Source organism: Engraulis encrasicolus, chromosome 6 (genome assembly GCF_034702125.1).
Source record: "Engraulis encrasicolus isolate BLACKSEA-1 chromosome 6, IST_EnEncr_1.0, whole genome shotgun sequence".
NCBI classification, from domain to species: Eukaryota; Metazoa; Chordata; class Actinopteri; order Clupeiformes; family Engraulidae; genus Engraulis; species Engraulis encrasicolus.
In genome coordinates this window covers 15,993,279-16,020,621 of record NC_085862.1, presented here as the reverse complement: position 1 = coordinate 16,020,621, position 27,343 = coordinate 15,993,279, and the positions used below count along the sequence as shown (strand labels likewise).

The 27,343-nt window shown below is 47.6% G+C and overlaps 1 protein-coding gene across 1 annotated transcript in view; it reads right to left on the bottom strand.

Moving 5' to 3' along the window:
• znhit6 (zinc finger HIT-type containing 6) overlaps nucleotides 1–27,343 on the bottom strand; it is a 46,767-nt gene that overhangs the window by 4,242 nt on the left and 15,182 nt on the right. Inside the window, exons 6-9 of the mRNA XM_063200074.1 lie at nucleotides 17,884–17,952; nucleotides 17,420–17,500; nucleotides 10,887–10,967; nucleotides 2,741–2,865 (exon numbers count right to left, since the gene is read on the bottom strand). Of these exons, the coding sequence (XP_063056144.1) occupies nucleotides 2,741–2,865; nucleotides 10,887–10,967; nucleotides 17,420–17,500; nucleotides 17,884–17,952 (356 nt within the window). The remainder of the gene's footprint in view (nucleotides 1–2,740; nucleotides 2,866–10,886; nucleotides 10,968–17,419; nucleotides 17,501–17,883; nucleotides 17,953–27,343) is intronic.

Genomic DNA, 27,343 nt, shown 5'->3' with positions numbered 1-27,343 from the left:
TCCTCTCCTCCAGCCTGTCTTCTCTACCCTCCACCTCCTCTCCCCGCTCTCCTGAGCCTCCTCTCCTCTCTCCTCCAACCCGTCTTCTCTCCTCTCTCTCCCCCAGCCTCCTCTCCTCTCTCCCCAGCCTCCTCTCCACTCCACTCCTCTCCTCCAGCCTGTCTTCTCTCCTCTCTCCCCCAACCTCCTCTTCTCTCTCCCGAGCCTCCACTCCTCTCCTCCAGCCTGTCTTCTCTCCCCTCCACCTCCTCTCCTCTTGCCTGGCCTCCTCTTCCTCCTCTAACTTCCAAAGCCCCCCCCGCTACATTTCATTACCGCCATTAGTTAAAGTGAGAGGTGTGCGTAGAGCGCCATGCCCCTGGGTCCCCGGCAGCCGGCCCGGAAACGACCTGGCCGCTAATTCCAAGTAGAGACCGACCGATCGATCGGCCGGCCGATTTAATCGGCCGATTTTTGCTATTTTTTAATGAATCGGCATCGGCCGATTTTCTCATTTGGTTGCGCCGATTTTAAGGTCGAGGTCACGTGCTTAAAATTAATGAAAAACGAACGAAATAACAGTCGAGTGGCTCCCCCAGCTGTGATCCTGCCCCCATAGTTCACTTCAGGGAGCCGTTCAAAAGAACCGGCTCCGTGAACGTCACACCTCTCTATCAGGCACACCTCTCTCAGGCACATCAGCGGGCAGCTACTGGGAGCCCTAATACTGGTGGTAACCAGTGTGAAGTTTACCTCTAAAAATACAATAGGAAGTTAAAATCTAAGCGAAATTTTATCAAAAAAGGATGCAAATCTGACATGTGATTGACTTTCACCCCATGTCTATTTGTTTTCAACGGCAATGGAGTTGAAATCAAAGTTGCTAGTGGTGTGTGACCACGAGTGCCTTTTACCATAGCCTTCCTACAGCTGCTTATATACACTCCAAACTGAATAGCGGTTAGCGTTAGCGATTGCTTAGCACTTTTATTTGTGACTTTAACCCACAGTTGGAATAGTATCATGCTATACTGTAAGCATGTTGCGCATAAGTGACATTATTTTTGATAGCTTTGTGAATCCATCCTGTAAAATTGCCTCTGCTGTGGCTATAGCAAGTTAGCTAAACATGCTAGGTTACGACAGAACTTGCTCATTTAAACTGAGGTAGGCACAGAGAGGAGAGCTGCCTTTATTTACATCGCTGCCTGCGTGCATGTGAGATAGAGGCACTTGATCTGATTGGATCAGCACGAGTTTCACATTGACCCATGAAGTGCAGGGGAAGTAGTGCTGGCTATAATAAGAATTAAATACAAATTAAACAGCTTATAAACATGCACTGATTGATTGTAGGCAACAATAAAATAACAAGATAATAATAAATAACAGTTAATAATAAGCTTAATTATTAACCATGTACATGTGGATAATTCATACAAGTGTATTACACTGACACAATAATATTTATGCAATTTGTGTTACCTTTTCTTACATTGCCTCTTGAAAATATTGGAAATAAATCATGGGCCATCAGACAGCTTTTGCCTCCCTTGTGTATTTGTTACATTGAACCGGTCATCTCACAGCTAATGTGCGGCCCGGCCCCTTGTTTATTTTCCTGTATTTTCTTCACTAAAAAAGTTTGGACAGCCCTGACCTACATAATATTTCTACTAGGCCTATCTATATGAATATTAAGGGTGTAAATAGAACATATGTTACTTTTAATTAATAAAATACATATGTTATCGATAAATAAATGAAAAAGAATATTGTTTATATACCGGTATATTTTTAGCATGCCAATTAAGGATAATATGATGGCATATCGGCCCCAAAAATCGGCCCAAAAAATCGGCTGGTCACATCGGCCATCGGCTGACTCTGACCTCTAAATATCGGCATCGGCATCGGCCATAGAAAAACCCATATCGGTCGGTCTCTAATTCCAAGTACTGCTTTGCACCTCACCCCACCTCACCCACGTCCTTCCCTCATCCTAACCCCACACCAACCCTCCCCACCACCCTCTACAACTCGGCCATAATTACCCCCTTTCCCTTTCCTCCAAACCTCCGCCTACTCTCTACATACCCATGCGTGTGTTTGTGTGCCTGAGTGTTCCTGAGCGCTCGTGTGTGTGTGTGTGCGCGTGTGTGTGTGCCTGTGAGTGTGCGCGTGTGTGCATGTATGTGCATGTGTGTGTAAGCGTTCATGTGTTTGTTTGTGTGCGTGTCAGTGAGCGTTTCTGAGCGCCCAGGGGTGTTCAATGCGGAGTAGCAGACTATGTGCAGTTCATGTTAGGGGGTGATATGCACAGTATGTATGTCTGCATGTATGTATGTGAGGGGTGAGCAGAGCTTGTCCAGGAGCCACATCAATGAGGTGCAGTACAAGATGTGTATTCAAGGACCAGTTTGCAAGTTGGTGAACAGAAGACACACTCACTCACATACGGGGAAACGGTTTGATCCCCCGCCTTCCACCCACCACTCGCCAGACCAGCTCCAATCTGATGCTATGCATGGGATTACGCTGGGTACTCGATGTACCATGATGTACCCGCTAAATAGCTGCAGTTCTGGACTGAACATCGGCAATGTAAATAAGGGGAAGGCGGAGGGAAAACGCACAGATAATGGCATGCAAAATTGTGTGTGTGTGTGTGTGTGCGTGCGTGCGTGCGTGCGTGCGCGCACGTGCACATGTGCAAACAAAACCAGCTTATTGCCATGTGGCAGGCGGGGTTTCAATGTACCTTGTGTCTGGGTGAGGTAGTCTTGGCAGTGGTCCCTCAGGGCCACATGCAGAGCAGGGTACTCGATGATCGTCTTGTGCTCCAGGTTCTCTCTCAAGCTTTTCTTCAGGTCTAACTCGTGATACCTGGAAAACAAAATGGCGATGTGATGAATATGCTCTTTTAAACCATCAGTTCTGAGGAGTGTTGGGAGTACTTGTGTGAGCATGCTTGTTGTGAGTGGTGCCGTGTGTGTGTGTGTGTGTGTAGGGAGGAGATTGCCATCAGTCATGAAGTCCAAAGGGATACATTAATACTTTGTAGCCTCCTAATGTTCACTGGAACCAGTGGAACGCTGCAATAGTTGTGAAAAAAGCCATGGTTTACTACGACATTACATTATGCAACACATTAACACATCATGACTTGGTCATTGCCACTGCCATTCCCGGAACACCAAAACAGGCATCATGTCTTTCTGAAGAGTTTAACGCATCAGCCCGAATTGTATGTGTGTCTATGCACATGCGGGTTTGGTTCAGGCTGCTGACACCCCCCCCACCTCCCGCCCGTCCCGTTCCATTCCAACTGCAGCGTTCCAGATCAGGAATCTCGTAGTGACTTCATCGCCTGTGATTCTTCGCCGTCGAGGACCGATGGAGATAGGAGTCATGCTTTGGCCCCATAAAACACTTCAGTCTTGAACTCCGGCCACTTTCTAGGATGGAAACCGAATTAACCTGATTGAATAACGTTTCTCCTGCAGCAGTTTGATCGCAGACAAGACTGGCTGTTCCTCTCTCTTGGCCCCTGCACCTCTACTCGACCCCACTCCTCTCCCTCCTCCACACCCGTTGCCACTTCCAGCGACTCTGATTTTCAAAGATGACATCAGCGAGGCCTTGACTAATCTAGTCATGTGTTTGCGAGAGCCATAAATCGGCCTTTATAAAAATGCGAAGCAGACCTCACGGGGCACATCGGCTTTTTTTTTGTTCCCTCTGCTGTTGCTCTCCTGCTTCGAGACTGTTCAAGGCTGTCCGGCCAGTCACAGCCAGAGACATGATGCTATAATCAATCCATCAATCAATCACAATATATTTATACACTATATATAACAACTACACGGTTGACTCAAGGTGTTTTGTGTAAGTGCACGCACAGACACACGCACAAGCACACACACTTTGATGGCCGCCATGCAAGGGCATCAATGTCCAGGGTTCAGCGACAAGGTGCCCAAGTATTACAACATCGTAATGCTTCCAATGTGCTTACCGTATTTCAATTTGATTACATAATACATCACTTTATTGTGCCGTTACATAATACATAACCAACAATTTGTTGTGCCCCCTCGGCTTCCCCTAACATCCTATGATGCTTCATCCCAGATACTTCTTGACTTCTCGCACACTGGGATTACATGGACGGACTGCCAGGAAGACAACCACATCATGATCTCTCCCCAACGTCAGTTTCAGTTTAACGTCACTCTGGTAGCTCAAAGCGATTTGTGTTAGTGGTGCTGGGAAGAGTTGCCACCACTGGCATATCTGACTTGTGAGCCATCGATACACTGATGAACTGCCACTGAAGAAACTCTTCCAGGAACTGGCAAAAGTTCCATTCCAGCTCCCTCTTGTCTGACATATCCCTGAACTCACACACAATTACTCACACACACACACACACACACACACACACACACACACACACACACACACACACACACACACACACACACACACACACACACACACACACACACACACACACACACACACACACACACACACACACACACACACACACACACACACGCACGCGCAAACACACACACATAGACATTCTCTCACACACATTGACACACACTTTCACGCACGCACATCTACTGACTGCTAGTCTGCCAGGCAACCACGATGGCAAAAGCTTTCACGTTCACTGGCCAGAGTGTGAGCTCAAGCCCTCACAATCCACAACATGACCCATGCACACTTTCCTTCCATACCGCTCAAACAAGGCGATAGAAGAGTCAAAAGTCAAAGTTTACATGTTTAATTTGCTACCAAGGAAGGAGTAACAGTCTGACCAGAGCAGACCGACCACCACAGCAATCGAGAGAGAGAGAGAGAGAGAGAGAGAGAGAGAGAGAGAGAGAGAGAGAGAGAGAGAGAGAGAGAGCGGGAGAGAGAGAGAGAGAGAGAGAGAGAGAGAGAGAGAGAGAGAGAGAGAGAGAGAGAGAGAGAGAAAGCGACAGAGACAAACAGACAGACTGAGAAGAAGGGACATGAAAGAAAGAGGAGCGGAAAGGAAGGAGACTGGACACGGATGAAGAAAAAACACATGACTATGACTACTGTGTGTATCTGCACTAATAAGGACATAATGTGCTTCCTAGGGATTGCTCAGCATCCAGCAGACTGGATGTCCCGGGCTGGGGCTGGGCTGGGCTGGGCTGGGCCAAGCCAGGTCTGGGATGGGGCTGCCCATCTCAGGAAGCACTCAGCTCACAGCGTTGGCAGCTGTGGACGTAAAATGCGGAGCCCACATCTGGTCTGTATATAGTGTTCTACCCAGTTGTGAAGGCAGCATATGTTATTGTACCAGACAGGATGCATACACAGTGTACTGCTATCCAGACCCTCCAGGAATTTGCGATGTTGCGATTTGCAACGTTTACACAGTGAACAGTGAATCCCCGTAAATTCAGGGCGGTATTGCAACTTTGACCAATCACCACCGCGATTTCCTGCAACGTTGACCAATCTTTGGCGAGGTATTGCACTGACTTGTATAGCAGATTGGCAGCCATGGCCTAATGCTTAGGGAGACAGAAGGTTGCAGGTTCATATCCCATACCATCCAAGTGCTCTTGAGAAAGGCAAATTGCTCTAGGGACTGTAACCAATACCCTGTATCTAAACAACTGTAAGTCGCTTTTGATAAAGCGTCAGCTAAGTGTAATGTAATGTAATGTATTAAGCTCTTGGCCCAGTAGTAGGACATACAGCATAAACAAACACACGCACATGCACACACACAATATACAGGTACATGGACACATCAACAAAAATACACACACACGCACAACAAAAATAAACACACGCGTTCACATACGGTCCACAGACATCACACCTACTCATTATGTTTGTGAGGAAGTGCCACTGACGGAAGATGGTTGGCCACTTGTGGCCAGCGTGATTCAGGGGCTGAAGGCCTTGCTTACTAGGTGAATCAGATCTCTGAGGCAGCCCAGAGGAGAGGCACTCACCACAGGTATGCAAAGGAGCGTCTTTGGAAGAGAGCTCGGAACAAAGGCGGGGTTACGTTGGGCTGGGCTGGACTGGGTGAGGGGCTGGTTGTGTGTGTGTGTGTGTGTGTGTGTGTGTGTGTGTGTGTGTGTGTGTGTGTGTGTGTGTGCGTGCGTGCGTACGTGCGTGCGTGCGTGCGGAAGGTCTAGGAAGCTGCGAGGACAGGACAGGTCATTCCCGTAGGTATGCACCACTGTCTATGGGAGCGGCGGGCCGAGGAACGCTTGCTTGCGGTGCACGGTTTCACAGTCTCCCCTTCACAGGCGCAGTCTGCCACCCCCCTCCAGTGGAAAACAGTCATTTGAGACGCCTCCATTGAGGAGAAATGTTGTTTTTTCGCTTTCATCTCTCCCCAGGCTTGCCAGATGAGCTGCTCCTTAGCCTTGCTTGCAGGAGGACGAATTGGCCAGTGTGTGTGTGTGGTGTGTGTATTTTGTGTGTCTATGTGCAGTACGTGCATTTGAGGGATAGGTGAGAGAGAGAGAGAGAGAGAGAGAGAGAGAGAGAGAGAGAGAGAGAGAGAGAGAGAGAGAGAGAGTGAGAGAAAGAGAGAGAGAGAGGGGGGGGGGGGGAGAGATGGGCAAGGATACGAATTACGCCAAAGCAAACAAACTCACAACCTTACGTGTAAATAGCCCACTTGTGTTTTGGCTTGCTGCGTTCCCGTAAGACGGTGTTTATGGGTACTATCGCTATATTTAGCACAGTGCCAGCTTTATAACTCTTGGTTTGTTTGTTTGTATATTTATTTTTGGAGAGAAGCTAAACATGTCAGCACACCTGAAGAGTCAAGCTGGAGTCAACTTGGTGTTTTATTTTACAGCTAAGTTTTCTGTTTCTTGACAAAATCGATTAATCTTCTCCTTTAATTTAATTTTCATCTGAATCCCGATAAAAAGAGCTGACCGCAGATCATACTGGCAGTGGCTTCTTGGACTGCCCTTTGTTTGCGGTTTCAGGCGGTTTCCAAAACCCACCAAAAAGAACAGGAGATGGACGAAAACCCATTATCCACTCTCTGTGTCTCACAGACCTGGAAAAAAAATCCCCAACAGATCTCGGGCACAGTTACATAATACGTCGACATGGAGCTTGCTTGGCCTTTCAGAAATGGGGTCCACATTCCCGAAAAAAGCTGTGCATGATTTGATTTTGTCAGTGCAAGGTGTATTTCTGCCAAAGATGATAGCACTGTGCATTTGCCGTGACGCGATGGATCTGCAGATTACAGGTCCTGTCAGCGAAACGGATCGCATTTCTCTCAATCGAGTTGACTTTGTTTGATTTGATTGAGATGAGTGGGAGCTGCCTAACTTAGGAAACTCTACATAGCCCTCATTGAGAACTCTTCGTTCTAACTTCACTTTTTCTCTTTTTTTTGTCTTCAGACAAGTCCATCGCGTGCCACTGCCCCACCGCAGGTCCTCTGGAAGTCTTACGTAACACCGCAGCGAGCTAAGTAATGCGAGCTAAGCAGCCACACCGGCCGCAGGTCACAGGGGAAGTCATATTATTATTATGAAGGACTCGCTCGGTGGCTTGATCCATAACGAAACACTTTTCCCCCGAGCACAGCACAGCGCAGCGCTCCGCTCTCTGGGCAACCGGACACACTGGAACCCATTAGCGTGTCAGCCAATAGCGGCCCTAGAAGAGGAGGACGGGGGCCGTCTGGTGATCAAAGCCTCAAACCTGAACACCCGACTGGAGCAAGCGCAGCCAAGGGAGCGTGGCAAGGTTGACACGCAACCCCCAGGGAGAGGAGAGGAGAGCGGAGACACGCAACCCCTGGGGTGAGGTGAGGAGAGAAGAGAAGAGGAGTTCTCATTACAGTCACCTTTCATTACAGCTCCCCGGACACCTCACTTAACTTTCATGTGAAGTGCTGACTGTGGCAATTTTCGTGACTGAGGTTTTTTTTGGATTTTTAAAACTGGCATACCTTACCTCAACCTGTATGATCAATTTAATGGAGGGAGGGAGGAGGGTGGGGATGAGAGAATCAGATGTAAGGAATGGATGGATGGAGGAGATGAGAGGAGAGGAAAGTGTTTCAGGTTTCTGTCCTCTTCGTGCCAGCCGATCCGCTTCCTGCTGTAGAAGGGGTGTGTGGGTGGGGGGGTTGAGTGGTAGACAGCAGAGTCACATGAAGTGTGGACGGATGGATGTGCCGTTTAAAGAGGCGTGCCGAGGACTTTTTCCTTTTCTTTTCACGCTGACTAAACCAGCTGTCATGCTCACGGGGCGGACAGAAGAGCTGCCGATGCACAAGGCAAGCTCCGCAGAACTCAGAACGTGCTTTTAACAAGTTTTCAACTCGCTTTTCTGAAGATCTCAGATTGCTCAATGGGTGGAAAGGTGGCCTGTTTCATGAAGAAGTCTGATTGCTCAATAGGTGGAAAGGTGGCATCTTTCATGGAGATCTCAGATTGCTCCATAGGAGGAAAGATGGAATCTTTCATTTCAGAGTGCCCACCGCATCACCTACATCTCCGTGGAAAATTCTTCTATAATATTATGTAAAAACTGCTGAATTATGGTCAAAATGCGAGCAAGTAACCTTGCTGAGAATTAATTGTTCTGGTCGGATTCTGATCTAAAATTTTAGATGCATAAACAGTTTAACAATTTTCACAATTTTCATAAACATACAGATCAGAAGACTAGGATTAGTTTTACAAGGTTTCGGAGTGAAGAGTCCTTTTTTATTCATTGATTACATTTTCTTCAGACTCTGAATCTGATTAGAGAACATGAAGAAGACAATGGTCGAAATGTAATCCTGGAATGGAATTTAAAAAAAATAAGTGTGCAGAATCCTCACTACGAAACTTCCTTCAGCTTTTGTCTTGCACCTTTACCTGGGATGTGCACAATCACCACCCTCAATAGGATTAGCTCTGCTCCATTCAGGACAAAATGAAATCTGCCCATGTAAACGTAGCTACTAGCCATTCAAAATGCCTACAGTCAGAGCTGCTGATTGTGCAGGCCTGCCTGTCTGTCTGTCCGGCAGAGACAATGGTTGCGTGCCAACTCCCCGCTCCGACTCACGTCACGGTGCAGACTCGGGAGGCCCGTAGTGTAAACTGGCCCGGCGGAGGGCGGCTGGTGCACGGGTGCAAGACTGCTGACATGGGGGAGGACAAACGGGCCAGTTGTCATGGGCCCAGCCAGAAGGAGGGTGAAGGCGACAGAACTAGGTCATCAGTACATTGTATGTATTGACAAGAGGGCCCCTTTCAGAGGATTTTGTCCTGGGTCCAGTGTAACCCATGCCCTGCAGGGGTTCACCCCTATCCCCTATACAACAAAGGGAGCTGACTAGGAGAGCTCAGTGGCTTCAGGAGTTCAGGGGGCCCCTTACTGACGGCATCTGGGATCATTGTCCTTTATAGCGGCCTCCACGCGCCATGCTGCACCAGGCCTGGAAGCCTGCCCAGCAGACACACAGACAGACAAGACAGATAGACAGACAGAGGCATTTGACTTGCCATAATCCATCGGCTTTGACATAGCCTACTCTTCTCCCCTGCCCCACTCTAGATCAGCAGAATCACAGCCAGACGCTTACATAAACCTACACCAAAGAACACCAAAGATGCGTGCAGGGTCTGTACATTGCGTAAAGCTGGGTGAAGGGGGATTTTCGGGCTGGGGAGGGGAGAGGCGGCTGTGCTGTGCGGTTGGTATGTACTGTTAGTGATAAGAGAAGGATGTTCCAGCAAGAGGTTTACATGTGAACATCCTGTACCTGGTTTGGGGAGTGAGATGTAGTGAATAGAGGGGAGATTTGTGTGTGTGTGTGTGTGTGTGTGTGTGTGTGTGTGTGTGTGTGTGTGTGTGTGTGTGTGTGTGTGTGTGTGTGTGTGTGTGTGTGTGTGTGTGTGTGTGTGTGTGTGTAGCAGAAGCGTGCATGGCTGAGTGGGGAGGCGAGTATATTAGCTCTAGGCATCAATGGGGGTTAACGCTTCAGTGTTATGTCTGGCAGAGACAGATGGGAGTGTATCCAGAGATGGAGGGATGGGATGGGATGGGATTAGAGAGTGGGATGGTATAGGGGGGTGAGTGTGAGTGGGATGGTGGGGGTAGTCAGGTGTCTGGAACACCTGTGGTGTTCTGGTCTATATTGCCCCCCTTCAATCCCCCCGTAATTCTTTAACATTCCGCTGGCTCACGACTCCCCCGTCAACCACTCCCCAATCACTTCCTTTTTGGCCCCGACTTCCAACACAATGCTGCTTGACTTTCGTGAGCCGGAATGATATAACAAATGATATAACACACGCAGATGCGCGCGTGCGTGCATGCACACGCGCACGCGCACGCACACACACACAATAATATAATTAAATTTAAAAAATCCTGGGCCTGGTATCAGTCTCGGCACGTAACTTGAAAGGAATTTACGAGGAGTGATGTCGATTCATGAACCAATTATGTCGATTTCATAGGAGCGAGATAAATCAGTCGCACGGGTGGCGTGGCGGGCAAAATTGGAGAGGAAGGAGGGAGCCGACCAAACGATGGCGTGACGGAGCTGTAACATGCTGGCTTTGTACTGCCAGACGTCCCTCTGGCTCTGCTGAGGTTTCATAACCTGCTCAGGACCTCACGGTGGCATTCAGAAGTGCGGTGCGGCCACAACGACAGAAACACGCTCAACATGCGCTCCGTCAAAGAACGCCTGCAGCAGCCAAAACGTGTAATTAAGTTTGGGAACGATTTCCCCAGATGACAATGGCAATTTAACGGTTTGTCAGGGCATAAAATATTACAAGCCCTGTATGCTCTGGCAAGCCCCCGTCATGTTGTTGAGGGAGACTTTTCTTGTGAAATGACGTAAGCTTTACCTTAGTGAGTTAGGCCGATTCTCTTCTGCCTTCAAGAAGACTCGTATGTGGTCTTCGGGGGAGAGGGCATAGATCTTCAACCTGCAAAACAAGACAAGATATACACCATGTAACATGTAAAAATGTAACACAAGTGGAAGTGGCTTTCAGTACTGAGGTCTTCAATACTGCATGGCAAACAATAAGTACAGAGGCTTACACAGAGAAGATGACAATATTTCATTTTAATTCATACAACTTCATGTTTCTTCAAGTTTCTGTGTGTTTTTTGCACATTTTATTACTTCCATTTGCCAACCTTATAATATCCTTGGTTACTTGAAGATGGCACAATTTGCCAACCTCACAATATCCTTGGCTACTTGAAGATGGCACCATTTGCCAACCTTATAATATCCTTGGTTACTTGAAGATGGCACCATTTGCCAACCTTATAATACCCTTGGTTACTTGAAGATGGCACCATTTGCCAACCTTATAATATCCTTGGTTAATTGAAGATGGCACCATTTGCCAACCTTATAATATCCTTGGTTACTTGAAGATGGCGTCATATGTATGACATGACAGTGGCATAACAGTGTCGTTACGCAGTCATGTACATGTCAAACATTATGTCAATGTCAAACATTTTATGTTGTCATTATGTGACATTCAGTTTTGGTACAGGCAGCCCAAACAAGGTCAACCTTTCATGACCATAACATGTTTATGACATTGACATAATGTTTATGATTCGTCCATGAGTGTGTCAGGACATTTTTGACACTGTTATGACACGGTCATGTCATGCGAATGATGCCGGCGTTTGATATCCACATATGAATGAAAACATCTGCTGGCCAGTAGTCAAAAAGGCTGACGACTTGGACTCTGAGCAGAAGCTACTGCTCACCCAAAAAGTACAAGAAGGATCAGGCAGATTCTGGAATAATAAACACTTACAGAGAAAAAAAACAATAACCTCTTAAAGTAACAGTGACCTAATGTTGGGGAACACTGATCTGTTTATTTTTATTAGAGATACTGAGGATCGATTGATGGGAAGATACAGCCAAAGGGAAGAAATACTATGTTTGACACAAGACGACCAAGTGCAGCGTGCAGTCAGACCCTACAGGCGTGGCCCCACTTGCGGCCAGTTAAACACGACACTTGGCTCGTTAACCCCCGCCACTTGACGCTAGACTAAGCAAACGTCTCTCTTATACGACTTGAACTATCAGGGAAAGACAGACTGGAAGTGAAGTGTGTATATGTGTGGTTGTCTGCTGTGTGAAATGTAAAGCCCTGCATAAGGAAAGAGCTTTATTAGTCAAATAACAAGTCAATAAAAAAATCATTTTACCGTTAGCGGTTCATGTATATTTAAATAATTACTTTAATGTTCTGAGACAAATCACTGCACAGTTTGGACATTTTCACATTTTCTCCATTACAGATGTTTGCATGACCTTAAGGTTCATGGGAAGATTCTTACACAAGTGTAGAAAAGTAATTATTCCAGCCATCATTTGACTTCAAGCTGAGTGTACTGCCTTGCTTATGTCACCACAAACACACTTGTAGAGGACGGTCGGGGCCTAGCTGTGGGCTTGCAGTACGACTGCCAAGCAGTGAGCTACTGGCACATTACAGCTTAATGACTCAAGAGAAAGAGGGGAACAGAGCGGAGCAATGGCACTATGGGCCAGACAGTAAGCAGGCATGCGCAACTCCTTTAAAAGAAGACAGGAGAAGTCATTGTTGTGTAAAGAAAACATACACACACATACGCACGCACGCACGCACACACATACACGCAGTAAGTATCCCGAGAGCGGAGAGGAGAAAGGAAAGTGGGGACGTTAGCGTTAGATGATTTGTGTTCCCGACACGCCCGAGAACCCCCGATTCTCGCCTCTGTCGATTGTTGCATCCGTCTCAGACGTGTGCCGACGGGTTAGAAAGAGTTTTATTTGGCGTGATTCACTGTTTGACCAAGGCAGCGAACCACAAGCCCCAGTAAATGACTGTAACACTAACCCACACGTTTCTGGTCTCTCCAAATGCACTTCACAGCTCCGGCTCACAAAGGCGGAGACATACGATGTACCGTATGGCAGGAAGGTGGGGAAGGGGAAAAGAAAAACTCTTGCCATTTTCTGTAAGCCAATACCATATTTAAATATGGCTGTGCTCACACACAGAGACAGACACATGCATATAGACACACAGACATACATAGACAGAGACACACGCTCGCACACGCGCGCACGCACACACGCGCACACGCGCACACACACACACACCCTACCCCCATGTTACGCAACTTGTAAAAATAACAGTAAGCGATAGTTTAGACTGGAACTTGGGTGTAGAGCCTAATGAATTCACCATGCATAGTTTTCTCACCTTGCAGCTATATTTGTACCACAGTTTTTCTTTCCCTACATTCCTTCAGCGTCCAGAATTGGGGAGCAATTTGTACGAAATTTGATTTAGGAGCTTGTCTGGCAAACGCTCAGGTGTTATGTAGCTGAAGATGTGATTAGAGGGGATAAAGGGAGGATGGTGGAACCCATGGTGCTCCCTCTCTGGTCTTTCCAGTACGCGACACGAAAACTACTGACACTAACAAGGCCTGTCTGCTGACTGGGTCAATTAAGAGATGTCAAGATGGGATGACCGAAAACACTGCCGCTCCATCTGGAGAGGCTTTAATGGCCTTCAGAAGATGACAGATCTTGGCTTTAATGACACTTGGCCTTCAGAAGACAAAATATCTAGGCTTTGATGACACGTGGTCTTTAGAAGATAAAAGATCTAGGCTTTGATGACACTTGGCTTTGAGAACACGACACAACCTTCAGCCAGGTTGTGAGGGTGAACAATTAACCAGGGCTCTTCCCCATCCTCCTCCATGACTGAGGTACCCTGAGCATGGTACCGTCTCACTGCACGGCTCCCTTTTGGGCGCCATTGGGGGCTGCCCCCTTTCACGGGTGAGGCATACGTACAATTTTGTTGTGTGCATTGTGCAGTGTTCACATGTGTGCTATGGGGTTCTGTGTCACAATGACAATGGGAGTTGGAGTTTCACAGTTGGACTTGCGCTTTCAACCTTCTGGCGCAAGACGTGAGCCGTTAATGAGGCTGTCCCCTTTGGAGAACCAGCCGCCAGCTGCTGATGCAACCTGGCTCTCCGCCACATGAATCGGTCTCCACAAGCATTCATCTGGAACTATGGTGGTTTGATTAGATCTCTAAAGGCATGGGTTTTTATGACAAATCCTTGCATGTGATTGGAGAAACCGACTTCCTGATTTTTATTGATACTTTAGTGCTACGTTAACTACTCACACATTTAACAACACAGTTTAAAATTGTAGAATCAATGGCAATGTGTGATTCCATGCCAGCTGCCATTGTTGTCTGATTGAACTGATACTTTTTGCTTATTTTTTTTCCCCTTCTCCACTATGCTTGCCCACTTTAACTAGGTCAAGTTTCTGGAAATCCCGCGATCCTGCTTGGTTCGAACACCTCGAGGTCATGGAAGCCAAGCAAATAAGAAATTCCACCAGGATCTAATTGTAGCTCATAAAGATGAGTGGAAACATGCAGATCTGGTGAAGAGACTTATGAGAAGAGAGTCTGATGAAATCTTGTGGACAGAGCAGGGGCATAGCCAGCCACGGTGGCCTAATGGTTAGGAAGGTGGTCTAAAGATCAGAGGGTTGTATGGTTGCATGTTCGAATCCCACCCCTACACCTCCCTAAACCTCCCTACATGTACGTTAATTCCACTCGCTCTCAACCTGCTCGCTCGCCTCGCGTGGTGACGTAGCATCGTTTCCCGGTCAAATTAGCTTAGCTTAGCATTAGCTGTGGTCAAACAACCGTCTCTCTTCAATCACAAAACACTGTATGTACAAATAAAAATGATGAAACAGAAGCGAATATATTGGTCACCGTAACCCAAGTGTCATTTATTTTAAAACCATCTGTGAAAAACGATCGGCAGATTTGACACCACCGAAATCAAAAACGCCTCCATTTTTAAATATCTCAGTACTGCTGGTGACGCACGTGACGTCATGGCGTTGAAAGCTCTCCCATTGGTTAACGTTTTGCGGTTCCGCTAAATTTTTCAGCCAGCTCAACTTAATCACCTCGCTCGCCCACCGTCCGCCACCCTCGCTTCCCTACGTTACCACCTCTCGTCACACTGCCGCGTCCCAACGGAAAATAATGGAACGCCACGCTTCTACCGCTTTGGTAGCGCCCATCGAAATCAGGCGTAAGAGTAGGGGAGGCTTTTGGTGACATCTGGGGCAGAGTGGCAGGGAAGCCAACAAGGAAAGGCAAACATGTGAGTTGTCCCAGGGACAGAGGGGGCCCATAATTGCGCGCTCATTATGATACAATATGTACTGGGTGGGGGTTTTCTGTTAGATGACCGTCTCCCGGGTCCAGCCAAAGCTGTCAACAGTCCTGCTGAGTGGAAAGCCTAGAGACTCATCCTAAAGCCTGGATCTTCGGGAAACGCAAGGCATGCCATCATGGTCCAAGTCAGGTCTGTGAAGGCTCTTTCATGTTCTGTTCTCCAACAAGACATGACCTCAACAAGACTCCATGGCACGCCCTCCCCTCTTTTTACTTCTGCGGTCCAGTTTGGAAAAAACTACCAAAAACCCAAACAGCATGCACTACACAAAAAATATTCCCTGGACAACAATGGGCCTCATTTTAGTCTAAGAAGTTTCAATGCTAGATGGAGCATGACTTGAGTGCAGTTAGAAAAGTGGTTTGGCAAAGAACGAAGAGAGAGAGAGAGAGAGAGAGAGAGAGAGAGAGAGAGAGAGAGAGAGAGAGAGAGAGAGAGAGAGAGAGAGAGAGAGAGAGAGAGAGAGAGAGAGTGCCGATTCTCAAGGACCATTATCACATTGTTAGTCTTTTACAACGCTTCTTAAATATGGTGACAGGGCAAAACCACAGGGCAATCTAGCATCTATTTTTATGCTTTTAATGAATCGCTGCTTTGTTTCCCAGGACATTATTAGAATCTGTGGATGATCTGGCTTCAAAAAAATAGAGCAAATATGTGTGAAAGCCTCCAGTCAAGCAGATGTTACGTGTTCTTAGGATTGGGTCAGCCAGACCAGAGTCATAGAGTTTACTGCAAGCTCTGCTCTTGTCTTCTAGGGTTCTGCTCCTTTGCAAGCCCTGCTCTTGTCTTCTAGGGTTCTGCTCCTTTGCAAGCTCTGCTCTTCTGCAAGTTCTGTGCAACGGGTTTGAATGAAGAGTCGCACATGCCCTTCTACCTTCCTTCATTATGTGTATGGTGTCGATCCCGTGTGTTAACCTCCGCTTTCATTAAGCCTAAGCCTAGCCTACCTGGGAAACTCCAACTCCCATTGTCATTGTGACACAGCACTCCACAGCACACAAGTGTTCACTGCACACATAAAATTGCATTTTATTTTATGCCTCAGCCATGCAAGGGGGCAGCCCCCAATGGCGCCCCAAGGGAGCAGTGCGGCAGGACGGTACCATGCTCAGGGTACCTTAGTCATGGAGGAGGATGGGGGAGAGCACTGGTTAATTACTCCCCCCACCAACCTGGCGGGTCGGGACGGGAGTCGAACCGGCAACCTTTTTGGGCTACAAGTCTGATGCCCCTAACCGCTTACCCATGACTGCCCTTGTCATGATCAAATTCAGCATTGGAGATGTGCCATGTCCATTTGTTGCACACATACACACTCACTTGCAAAGCACATGTACACTTGTACACAGCCGCGTGCACACACACAAATAAGGTGTGAGATGCTAAATCTGTTCTAATTTAAAGTGAAACAGCATTTGGTGGATGGTGGTGGTGGCGAAATTGTGAAAATCATCCATAATTCCTCTGTAAAATACATGTTCTTGGGTCACCAGTGTAAATGCTTTCATCACCTCAGTCGACTCGTGGTGATGTGACGATGCTTTCAGCTGCACTCCGACCTCACTCGGCCATCTGGCTGACCAGGCCTCAGTACGGGTCACTTAGCACTGCATCTGTCCCTCAGCAATATATTTGTCTGTCTGTCTTTCAAGAAAGCCCTGGGGTGCGCTCAACTGCCAGAGAAAATGTGTTTTGAAGCCTTGTGTTTCTCTACCTTTCCCCCATCCACTCAACATGGATGACTTGGATTCTTTTTTTTTTCTGCAGCATCATTTGGATGTGTGCTGCAGGCTGGGTACCAAGATATTAAGTAACAGCATAATAATTGGCCTGCCGTGAGGACCAGTGGTCCCAACACAGCCTGTGAACACACTAGTAACAAGACGATAATGAGCAAGAAACCATTTTTGTGGAGTGGAGTGGAATGGAATGGAGCAGCTGAAAAGCAATTGGTAACCAGAATGTGAATGTCAATTTCTTACTTCCCTCGGGATCAATAAATGATACTCTACTCTCTACTCTAGTCCATTTGTCAGATTGGGTTTTTGAAGTGACGATTAGCTAACAGTTTTCATGTAGCCTAGGTGATGAGCAGTCTTACTTTTGTCGTCGTACAGGATCAGACTCAGTAGGGTGAATGTACGGCCTGAGGATCGCCTGAAGGGTTTGATCATCTCGAACTCTGTGCCAAGAAAGAAGCAAGAATGATTATTTTTTACATGCATTATTAATACTATACAATTGTTATACATTATGTTTTCTCACATACAGTACAGTAACGCCATGAGATGCCACAACCTTTACACCAGCTGCAGCATAAATGCACTTTGGTTTTAACAGCAATGACAAATCACTAAAATGTTCATACCCGTTACAGGTAGAACTGGGCTAGGCCTCTAAATGCTTGAAACCACCACAAACGACTTGTGCTACAAAGTAAGCAATTTCCAAAAGGGGTTCGTCACGCAAAATTCGTCCATAGTGATGCGAATCAAAGACAGCAACGACACAAGGTCAACAACAACATAGTAATGGCTGGACATTCCTTGGGAGAACAGTGCGTACCTCTTCTCTGTGTAGTCGGCCTCGCTCCCCGGGAAGTGCAGCTTCAGATGCCAGTAGAAACGTCCCTCTCTGTTGGAGCAGAATATGAGAATGATCAACGGCACATTCGAAGTACGCAACGCCAAAGAGGAACCATATGAGACAGATGTGCACGGCCGATTAAAAACGGCCACCGCTGCGATGCGAATGTTCCGACAGCAGTCAGACATATTGAGAGAAGGATTAGAGAGTTGTGTTCAATCAGGAAGACGTACGATGTGGCAGAAAATGCAATTGTTCAGATGTTGCCAAATAAACAGTCGACAACCGAATATTTATTACTGCGCAAACCAGTCTGTAAATCAGATGTTTGTTATTATGACAGACGAATGACAAGCGAGATTCACTGTGGGGCATTCAGAACACATAGTTTTGCCCAACCAGAGAGCCAGAAAGCCAGAGCTCCAGAAGCACCACAGTCCAACTTCAGCTCCCAGAGGCTCGGATATTTAGTGCTGTCCAGCAGTGGCATGCCTTGCCATCCACTACAGCCAGCACACACTGGCCTCAGATCTTAAACATTTATTTATTTGTGTTTGTGTGTGTGCGTGTGTGTGTGTAGCATTCTGACCCCAGTCGTCAAGGTGACGATGACGTGGGTTATGTGCTGTGGTGGGACTCCAGCTGGCAGACATCCCATAATGAGCCACCACGGCCCAAGGGTGCAGTCCAGTCCAGTGCTGGAGTTACTAGGGGTTGCTAGGTGTTCCCTCGCTAGATGCAAAACATTCAGCCCTCATACCCCACCGCCCCGTATCCCAACTCACTCAACAATCCCCCCCCAACAGAGGGAACAGTACACGGCACACACTAATCCCGGTTTGCTAACTCGAGCAGAGCTCCCCTTCTGCCATAAATAAAGTCTATGGGGGTGAAGGGAAGAGCTTGTCAGGGACCACAGCGCAGCGAAGCGCAGTGAAGTAAAGCAAGTCTTAGCCCAGCAGGATTAGCGATGACATGATAAAGTACATAACGAAACATGGAGGCTAATCAAAACAGAGCCATCCCACCAGGAACAGGATTTGAGACACGCACATGTGCACGGACACACACACACACACACGGCAGACTGGGACTCTTGCTGTCGTTATGCACCGCATGAATCAAACAGTCTTTTGGGTCAGCATGTTGTAGTCATAATTGCATTAGTAAACAATGTGCCGCAGAGCACGACCGGGGAACTGGGAGCTCTATGGAGACTGTTATGGCGCTGGCACTATGGAGATGGGACGCGGCCATTTCTAATCTCTGCGAAGCATGCTGTGCGATTACATAGGACAATTCGTCATAGTGTTCAACACCATTCAACACCTTATTTATTTCCTCGTTCACTACAAACACACACCCACAGTCATAGACACACACACGCACGCAAACACGCAGCACAGGCCCTGAGCCTTGCAATGAACCACTCAAGGTACAGAGGGAATGGCTGTTCGATCATACAATGACTGATGCCCCCTCTGGCGCCCTGCCCACTTGCGAAAAAAGATCGCAACATTGACCAAGACCGTTTATAACTGCTGATAAAAAAAACACTGATACTACGCTATTGCCATAGCGTTGTAACAGCACAGAGATGACATGTTAAAATAGCGCTAATTTTTAGCGTTTTTGGTGATGTCGTCGGGGACGGGGTTTCATAATGGTGCTGCCGCCTTGTGTGTTCCGACCCCTAGGACCGCCCCTGGACGTGCAGTATGTTCTAACCTTGGCCGTAGCTGCAGCAACAACACAACACACCAGCTAACCAGCACCTGGCAGCAGGCCCATGGAGGGCCAATAAAGCCGAATCTAGGCTATTTCATGTGGTCCACTCGTCACCACGCTGATGGCAAGCCATACTTGTGGGAGGGGAGGGCGTGGTGATACATCGAATGGGTGTGGTTCAAACCTGATACCATACCACCCATCTGTCCCCTTGCAAATCACACACACACACACATGCACAACACGTGTGCAAAGACACATGCACAAATGCATGTAAACACGCACACACAAAGACTGCAATCACCACTACCACTACATCCATCACCTTACCGCGGCTCTACCTCAATCAGCTCCTGCAATGAGCCAGAGGTCAATGGTTGCGAGATCAAGCGGCTAGCTCCATGTAGCCCCATAAAGGCACATAATGGGCAACTGAAGGCTCAGCTCCTTATTAGTAGAGCTCAGGAGAGATCAGAGTGCCAGCCAGCCAGCCAGCAGCGTGACCCTGCCCTGCCTGAGCAGCAGCACTGCTCACTGAACTAAAGAGGCTGCCACACCGCAACCGAGTGATGTTGGCACTTGAAATCGATTCAAAACGCCTTTTGAGGTTTGGTGGCAGCCATGCAAGGGGACTGGGGGGACGGGAGGGCATGAGTGCTCCGATACACGCAACCAGCAGGCTGTGGCTAGGAAGAGGAGGAGGACGAGGAAGATGATGACGAAGAAGAGGAAGAGGGTTGCACTAAAAATACAACAGCAGAGCTGTGGCCACTTGTGTTATAGCCGCAGTTTTCCGTTTTTATTTGTTTACGTATGACTGTATGGCTCTTCTGCCCTCATTTTTAGCGCAGCTGAAAAGGGCTGACAGCTAGGAGAAGCATATAAATACACTCACATATGTTAAATATACAAGTGTACTCTTCTGTACACAAACCAGTGTGGCCACCACAAGACAATTTCTTAAACCAAGAAAATTCTTTGGAAAAGCTCCCTGCCGTTTCACTGCTAGGCGATTCGTGACGAGCTAATGAAAGTGAGGCAGAGAGAGAGAGAGAGAGAGAGAGAGAGAGAGAGAGAGAGAGGGAGGAAGAGAAAGAGAAAGAGAAAGAGAAAGAGAAAAAGAAAGAGAGAGAAGCCTAGAGTTCATGCTGTCCTGTACACAAGGAGACGACAGGGGGGAAAAAAACAAGCACAACAAGCCCGGCCTAGTCTGGAATTCCCAAAGCGCTTGCAAACACCAGCCAAACACCAGTTCTGGTTCTGTTTCTAATGGTGGAGATTGGGGAATATTCTGTACCAGATGGCAGTGTTATACAACCCGGGGAGGTTTTTTTTCTCGTTCGTTCTCTTTTCAGTCTCTTAGTCTCACCCCTTCTCTTCTACCCCCTTTCCTCTCGTCTTCCCTTCCTCGTCTCCCTTTCCTGCACCAACCCGAAAGCTCTTGCTAGCTCTTTGAAGAAAAACAGACAAAGAGGAGAAGAGGAGGGTGCAGAGGAGGAAGGAGCTCAAATGCAGAAAATATGTACAGCTGGCAGAACACCCTAATCAGGGGTGGTTGTTATATGACTTTCCACATGGAGGTGGGCAGGCAGGCAGGCAGGCAGGCAGGCAGACATGCAGGCAGACAGAGAGACAGGCCGGCAGGCAGGCCGGCAGGCAGGTTGACTGGCAGGGGCAAGCCTGGCTTGATATGCAAAAAGGGGGCAGGGGAGGGGAAGATGGCAGGTTGTAGAGGGGTGCTGGTAATGGTCGGGTAGTAATGGTGGTGGTGGGCTGGAGGCTGAGAGGGAATCCCTGTGCAGGTGCTGAGGTATTCCGCCTCCCTCCCTCCAGCGCTGAGGAATTTATGACTGTTTGCCTGGGCTGTGTTGGGGTTGGAGTGAGGCGCGTGAGTAGGGTGGGGGTAGGGGTTCTGGAAGTGTAGGGAGCAGGCAAGCTGAGTGCGTTGGTTGGAGGCGGGCGGAGGGATGGAATGCCAGGTGTAAGGGCATTGTTCTGCGTTTACTGCGAATGGAAAGTATTTTTTCCGATGGAAAAAGGGCTTGGCTGGCTAGGAGGAGGAGGAGGATGCATGTAGGCAGGCGCTCCTCAGGAGGGGTCAGGACGCATTCCAGCCCCACGCACACGCCATCCATCAATGTCAAGACAGAGAAGAGATGACACCAACAAGCAGATTGGGGGAAAAAAGGAAAATGAAAAAAGCAAAACAAAAACTCCCATATCTACCCAGTGAAAATACAGTAAGAAGCCAAAAGACTGAACTGCTTCAAGGAAAACAAGTCTTTATTTTGTCTCTAATATTTAAACACACGGCTCAGTGTTGACAAGGGTGCTAAAAGAGGACGGCTGGGAAACCTAGAAAACCCACAACTCCACAGAGTAAAAACTAGGTCACACGGCATATTTACAGTAGGCTACAGTATACCAGAGGCCAATCTCTCCTTTGGGGTGTCAACACGCTAAGTGACCCGGACAAGGTTAAGTGGAAGATGCTGTTTGTTCCGTCCCATCTGGGCTTTCAAGGAAACCTATAGAAGCTACTATACAACCAGAGAAGGGTTGCGATGGGGTGCGAAAAGGGGTCTTTTTCCCCAGGCCCCAGGAGAGAAAGGGGCCCAGCATTGGTACTTAATTACGTTGCATTGCATCTATCTGCCTTTGTAACTGAATTCTCTTTTCTGATTGGCTGATGGGGGACCATTAATTCTGTGGAACCGGTCAAGCGCCTTGGATGCGTGTAAGTTGGACACATATAGAATCTTGTTTTGGAATGCCGACGGTATCTGAGGGATAACTCTGTAGGAATCATGCACATTATCTATGGAAAATTATCGGCATCGGCATTTAAGCGTCCAACTTAAAGACTTTGCTCACTAGATTCTGGTGCAGTTGCCGTGGTTCCTACAACTTTACAGGCAGTAATAGATAAAAAAAATATTTAAGAGAGAACCACCTCTCCTCTGGGTGTCAACATGATAACTGACCAGGACAAGGTTAAGAGGAAGATACTGTATCTGTTTGGGCTTTCGGGATCGGAAGCTACAACCAGGCAAGCCAATAGGGTCGGAAAAGGGGTCGGTTGTCCCAGGCTCAGGGAGAGAGGGGGCCCAGCATTGGTTCTTAAATACATTGCATGTATATGGTGGGGGCGCTTTGGGATGGCTTTGTCCTGGAGTCAGCCAAAGCTGTCAGTGGCCCTGCCTACAACCACTGAGTGCAAAAACTAGGGCACCTGTCACACACATCGAACACGTCAGGGTCCATCTTCGGTTTTGCGACTGTCACCACACTTACTAACCTTGACAAGGTCAAGAGGAAGATATGCTCTGGTCTATTTTAAAACCACTAATAAGCAGCTTGCTTTTGGGCTACACCTGGTTATGCACCAGACAGCGGCTCTTAAAACTTCAGGTCGGAAAAGCAAACATTGGGTTGCTATGGTCAAATTCTGGGTTGACGGAATGTTTTTCAAACAAATGTCAACAAAACAGAATTTCAGGACAAGTGGTCTCTAGAAGCATTGAATGTGAACCCCACTCTTCTTCTTATTGCTGTTGTTGAGTTCATATGTCCTGAAAATAAAGTCTGACTGAAGTTAATATGGTTGAAAGCAGTTGAACAAGCTCTTGAAGGCAAGGAGAGGAAAATCTATTCATATAGTGCAATTCACAGAGATGCATATTGAACATGTTTCAAAACAAAAACGATCAAGAGAAAATAAGTCAGGTTGCCTTCAACAAAAGTGATTGGACCTGAAAATGAAGAGCTCTTTTCCAAAATGAGATATATCCATTTTATAGAATGTTGAGAAATTGACATTTTTGTATTGGGCATTCCATTGAATTGCATTGCAAAATTAATTTTATAGAGGTTTTAAAAGTATGTTCTCAAAACATTTGAATGGCAAGAATTCACACATAGATGATAGGACTTCTTAACAGTCAATTCCAATATTAAAATGCAAAAAGTCAAAAATGGTGTATATAGCGTTTTGGAAAAGAGCTCTTCAAATATTAAATTGTTTCCCCATGCCATGACAAATAGGGCAGGTGTAGGGTAGGGGGGTAGGGGGTTACTCTATTGGTTCCACTGGTATGGAGATAGGAGGAGGCATCAGTCATCCCAGATGCACCAGCCCACCTCAAAGCCATCAAAATCCCTCAGCAATGGTGTCACTGATGACGGCATCCAGACTCCAATCAGACATCCACAAGCTCTGTTCTGGGTTTGATTTCCACGACGCAACTGTCATGGTTCTAATATGGGGAAAAGCACACATGAACAGTTCCTGATCTGAAACGCCTTAAGGACAAAAACAAAGCGACCAAGAACAACTCTTGGCAGAGCAGCAACCCAAACTCGCACCGCTACGGGAATAACAGAAAGTATGATGAGATATCTTTGTCATGCAATAAAAGATACTTTGGGTTACATCATATTATGCTCCCAGTGGATGTGTATTGTCCTCCCTGGTGAAGCTGGCGTCACTTGGACTGCTTGTTTTAATCTTGGAAGTACAAAGGGGCCCAGAGGCATTGGTGCATCCACAATGGCACACAGGGCCACTGACAGCTTTGGCCGGGCCCTGCCCTCAATAAATACTATGAAATGAGGACCCAATTGTGGGCCCTCCCTCTGCCTGGGTACTGACTCTGCCGGACAACTGACTCCTTTGCCCCCCCCTCGCTGTCTTCCCTGGTGGCACGGATGACGGCACAGAGGGTCTCCGCGAATTACGAGTGCGTTGTTCACCTCAATCAGTCACGTTGCACCCTCATGTGCCTGAACCTGCCATGACCCATGGGGTGAATTTTACACGCCAATGAAGAAGTTACAGTGGATGACGCAGACTTGCAAAGCCTCACAAATCTGTCAGGTGGCGTTTCCAGGACATTGGGAAATGTAGAACATGAGCAGGTAACAGTCACAATATTAGGGTGGATGTCAGTGTCAGCTGACATACAGTGCATGCACGCACACACGCATGAATGCACGCACGACTTAGCCCACGCACATTTTCCATGGAATGACCTCAACCGTGGTGTATGACATAGGGAACAGGATGCGTTTTGGCACACACCCATGGTCTCTGCCATGTGTTAAGATAGCTCCTGAATGCATACATTAGTGTCAAAAGTTTTTTTTTTTTGCCCGAGTGCTTTCGGCATTTGGCATGCCCAGGGTGCCATGTGTGGGGCAGCTGCCATTAGTTTGCGTGCGGTGCGCCCTCAAAGATGCCCAACATCAAAAGACCTGAGCAGGCGCTGGTGAACAGGGGAGGAGTGCGAGCAGTGTTTGAGAGTTTCAAAGGACACAAGACAGCTGCTGTGACAGGATGATGTCTTTCTTATTAGTCTGGCTTCTCCTCTCCTCGCCGCACACGCCTACTTCCCACAAAAAAGGGACGGCAAGAAAAGATAAAATAAAATACAAGGATGGATACTCGAGCTAAGGGTACAGCCACGGTAGTTAAGACAAGCACATGTGTGGCAGGGGCTGGCTGCTGACAGATGTATCCACTACTACTGCGGGGACTTTATCATCTAACCAGTAATAAGCCCCCACGAAACACGACACGAGCACATATGGAACATGAGTAAGAAAGAGCCTAGCCCCAGCTTGGCGGCCAGACAGGCAACTGGGCTCGACTTTATATGAGGCACACGACGGACACTTTGTCATGCATCCATGTACCCCTTTAATCATCCACCTCAACAACCACCTGTGGTACCCACAAGACAGAAGAGGCCGTGGCAGAGGAGTGGCGCGTGTGTGGTGGCAGCAATCGCGGTGGTTATGCCACAGGACACACACATGCCAGGGTGCCAAGTACGGGTGTGTCGTTGGCTTTGGGTGGAGTTGGCAGGGATGTGGGTACACTCAAGGACCTCCACTAGCGTTGTGACAGGAGAGAGAGAGAGAGAGAGAGAGAGAGAGAGAGAGAGAGAGAGAGAGAGAGAGAGAGCGCAAGCCAGGAGGCCGGCCAGGATTATGGGCAGATGTTCTTTAAGTCCTTACTGCTGGCTGTTCCGTAGCTGCTGTCCCACTGTAATGCGTAAAGTGTTGCATCTCACTTGGGCTTGGGTCCAGCAGGGACAGTCCTTGGCGTTGAGAGGCGAGGCAAGGCTTATTAAGGACTTGTGATGTCATGAGAGGCTGTGTTCTGGATGGGCGCTACCACAGTGGGTTTACATACAGTGTTGAATCTCGCCTTCCAACCCGTGCCTGCAGTTCACCTAGGGAGCAGTGTCGAGACAGCAGAGCTCATAAGGCTGGCGCTAATAACTGACAATTGTGCTCGCTGTCGGCTGAAACTTGACAATATTACTTTAAGTTCTGAGAAACCAATGTGGATTTCAATGAAATGTACAATAACCTGGGAGTTATGTCCTTCTGATTTCCTACAGCTTTGGCATTTATGAGTCAGGCTCCGCTAGCATCTTGCTAACAAAATTGCTTTACGGCCGTCGTGATCACAGCAATGCAGCCGGCCGACCAATCCAAACGCAGTGTGTGAAGCCACTCGTGACGTCATATTGACAATAAAGACGTATTTTACAAATATCCAGCGAGTTTAAACATTCAAACTAAGTGCTGTTTGAAAGGATAATCTATCCTGCCTTTTGGAAAAATAAAATGAAACGATGATACCAATTCTCTCCCAAAGCAATGGCAGCATCGTGGTTGAGCTCCATGGGACCCCATCCATTTCAACAGCCTCTGCGCTCCTTGGCGCTCCTCTGCGCTGTCTGGATGGCGCCACTTAGTGGACAGTACCACCCGGAAAAAGTCGCGAGATTCCTCTCTCGTACTACCCATAAACACTCTCTGGCGCTACATTCCCCGGGTATGGCTCCAACCACAGCCTGGTATGGCTCCATCTGCTGGTGCAGTCGGGAACTGCGCACCTCTACACAAGCCACAGCACAGGTGTGGCTCATGATTGCAGCTGAGCAGCTGAAGGCCATGAATGGCAGTTTGACTACCTGTGATTCAGTCTGGAGTTTGGGGAGCTCGGAGCTGCACTCTCTTGGAGGAGAGAATCGACGGAGAAGTGTTTAAACTGTGAAGATCTTCTAACTTGAAGAGAATTACTTACCTGGAGAACAGTTAAGGAGGATCATACTTATCTGAAGACAATACCTGTGAGTGACTGTCATGATGCCAATGAGAAGAGGATTTTCTGTTGAAGAGACATGTGAATGAGAAAAGACTTTTTAGTTTCCTTTTAAGAGCCACGGGCCTGAATTTATGTTGGACTTTTAAAAAGAAGACACCCTTAGTTGAACCTTTAAATCTGAGACCCCCCCCCCTTCCGCTTCTGTTAAACTTCCTAAGTTAAATAAAACGTACCTTTTATTTTGGAAAACTGTGTCCTTGCACTGCTTTGAGTTACCCTGCTGATAACCAGCCTCTCATGTTATCACAGACTCCATGCCAGAAAGCTGTAGTACAGAGAAGAAAGGGCCATTTCCCTGAGGAGGCAAGCATCCTGCCTGGGCAACCCGAGAGGCAGTGATTCTCAAAGTGGGGCGTAAGCCCCCCTGGGGGGGCGTGGAGGCATCACAGGGGGGGCGTGTGACATCTGATTTTGGGTTTACTCCCCCCCCCAAGGAAATTGTTTCCTGTCTCGCCAATAAGACAATACGTTTTAAGCATTATACACTGTACTTGATTATAAACATTATATTATTAATTGTCATATAGGAAA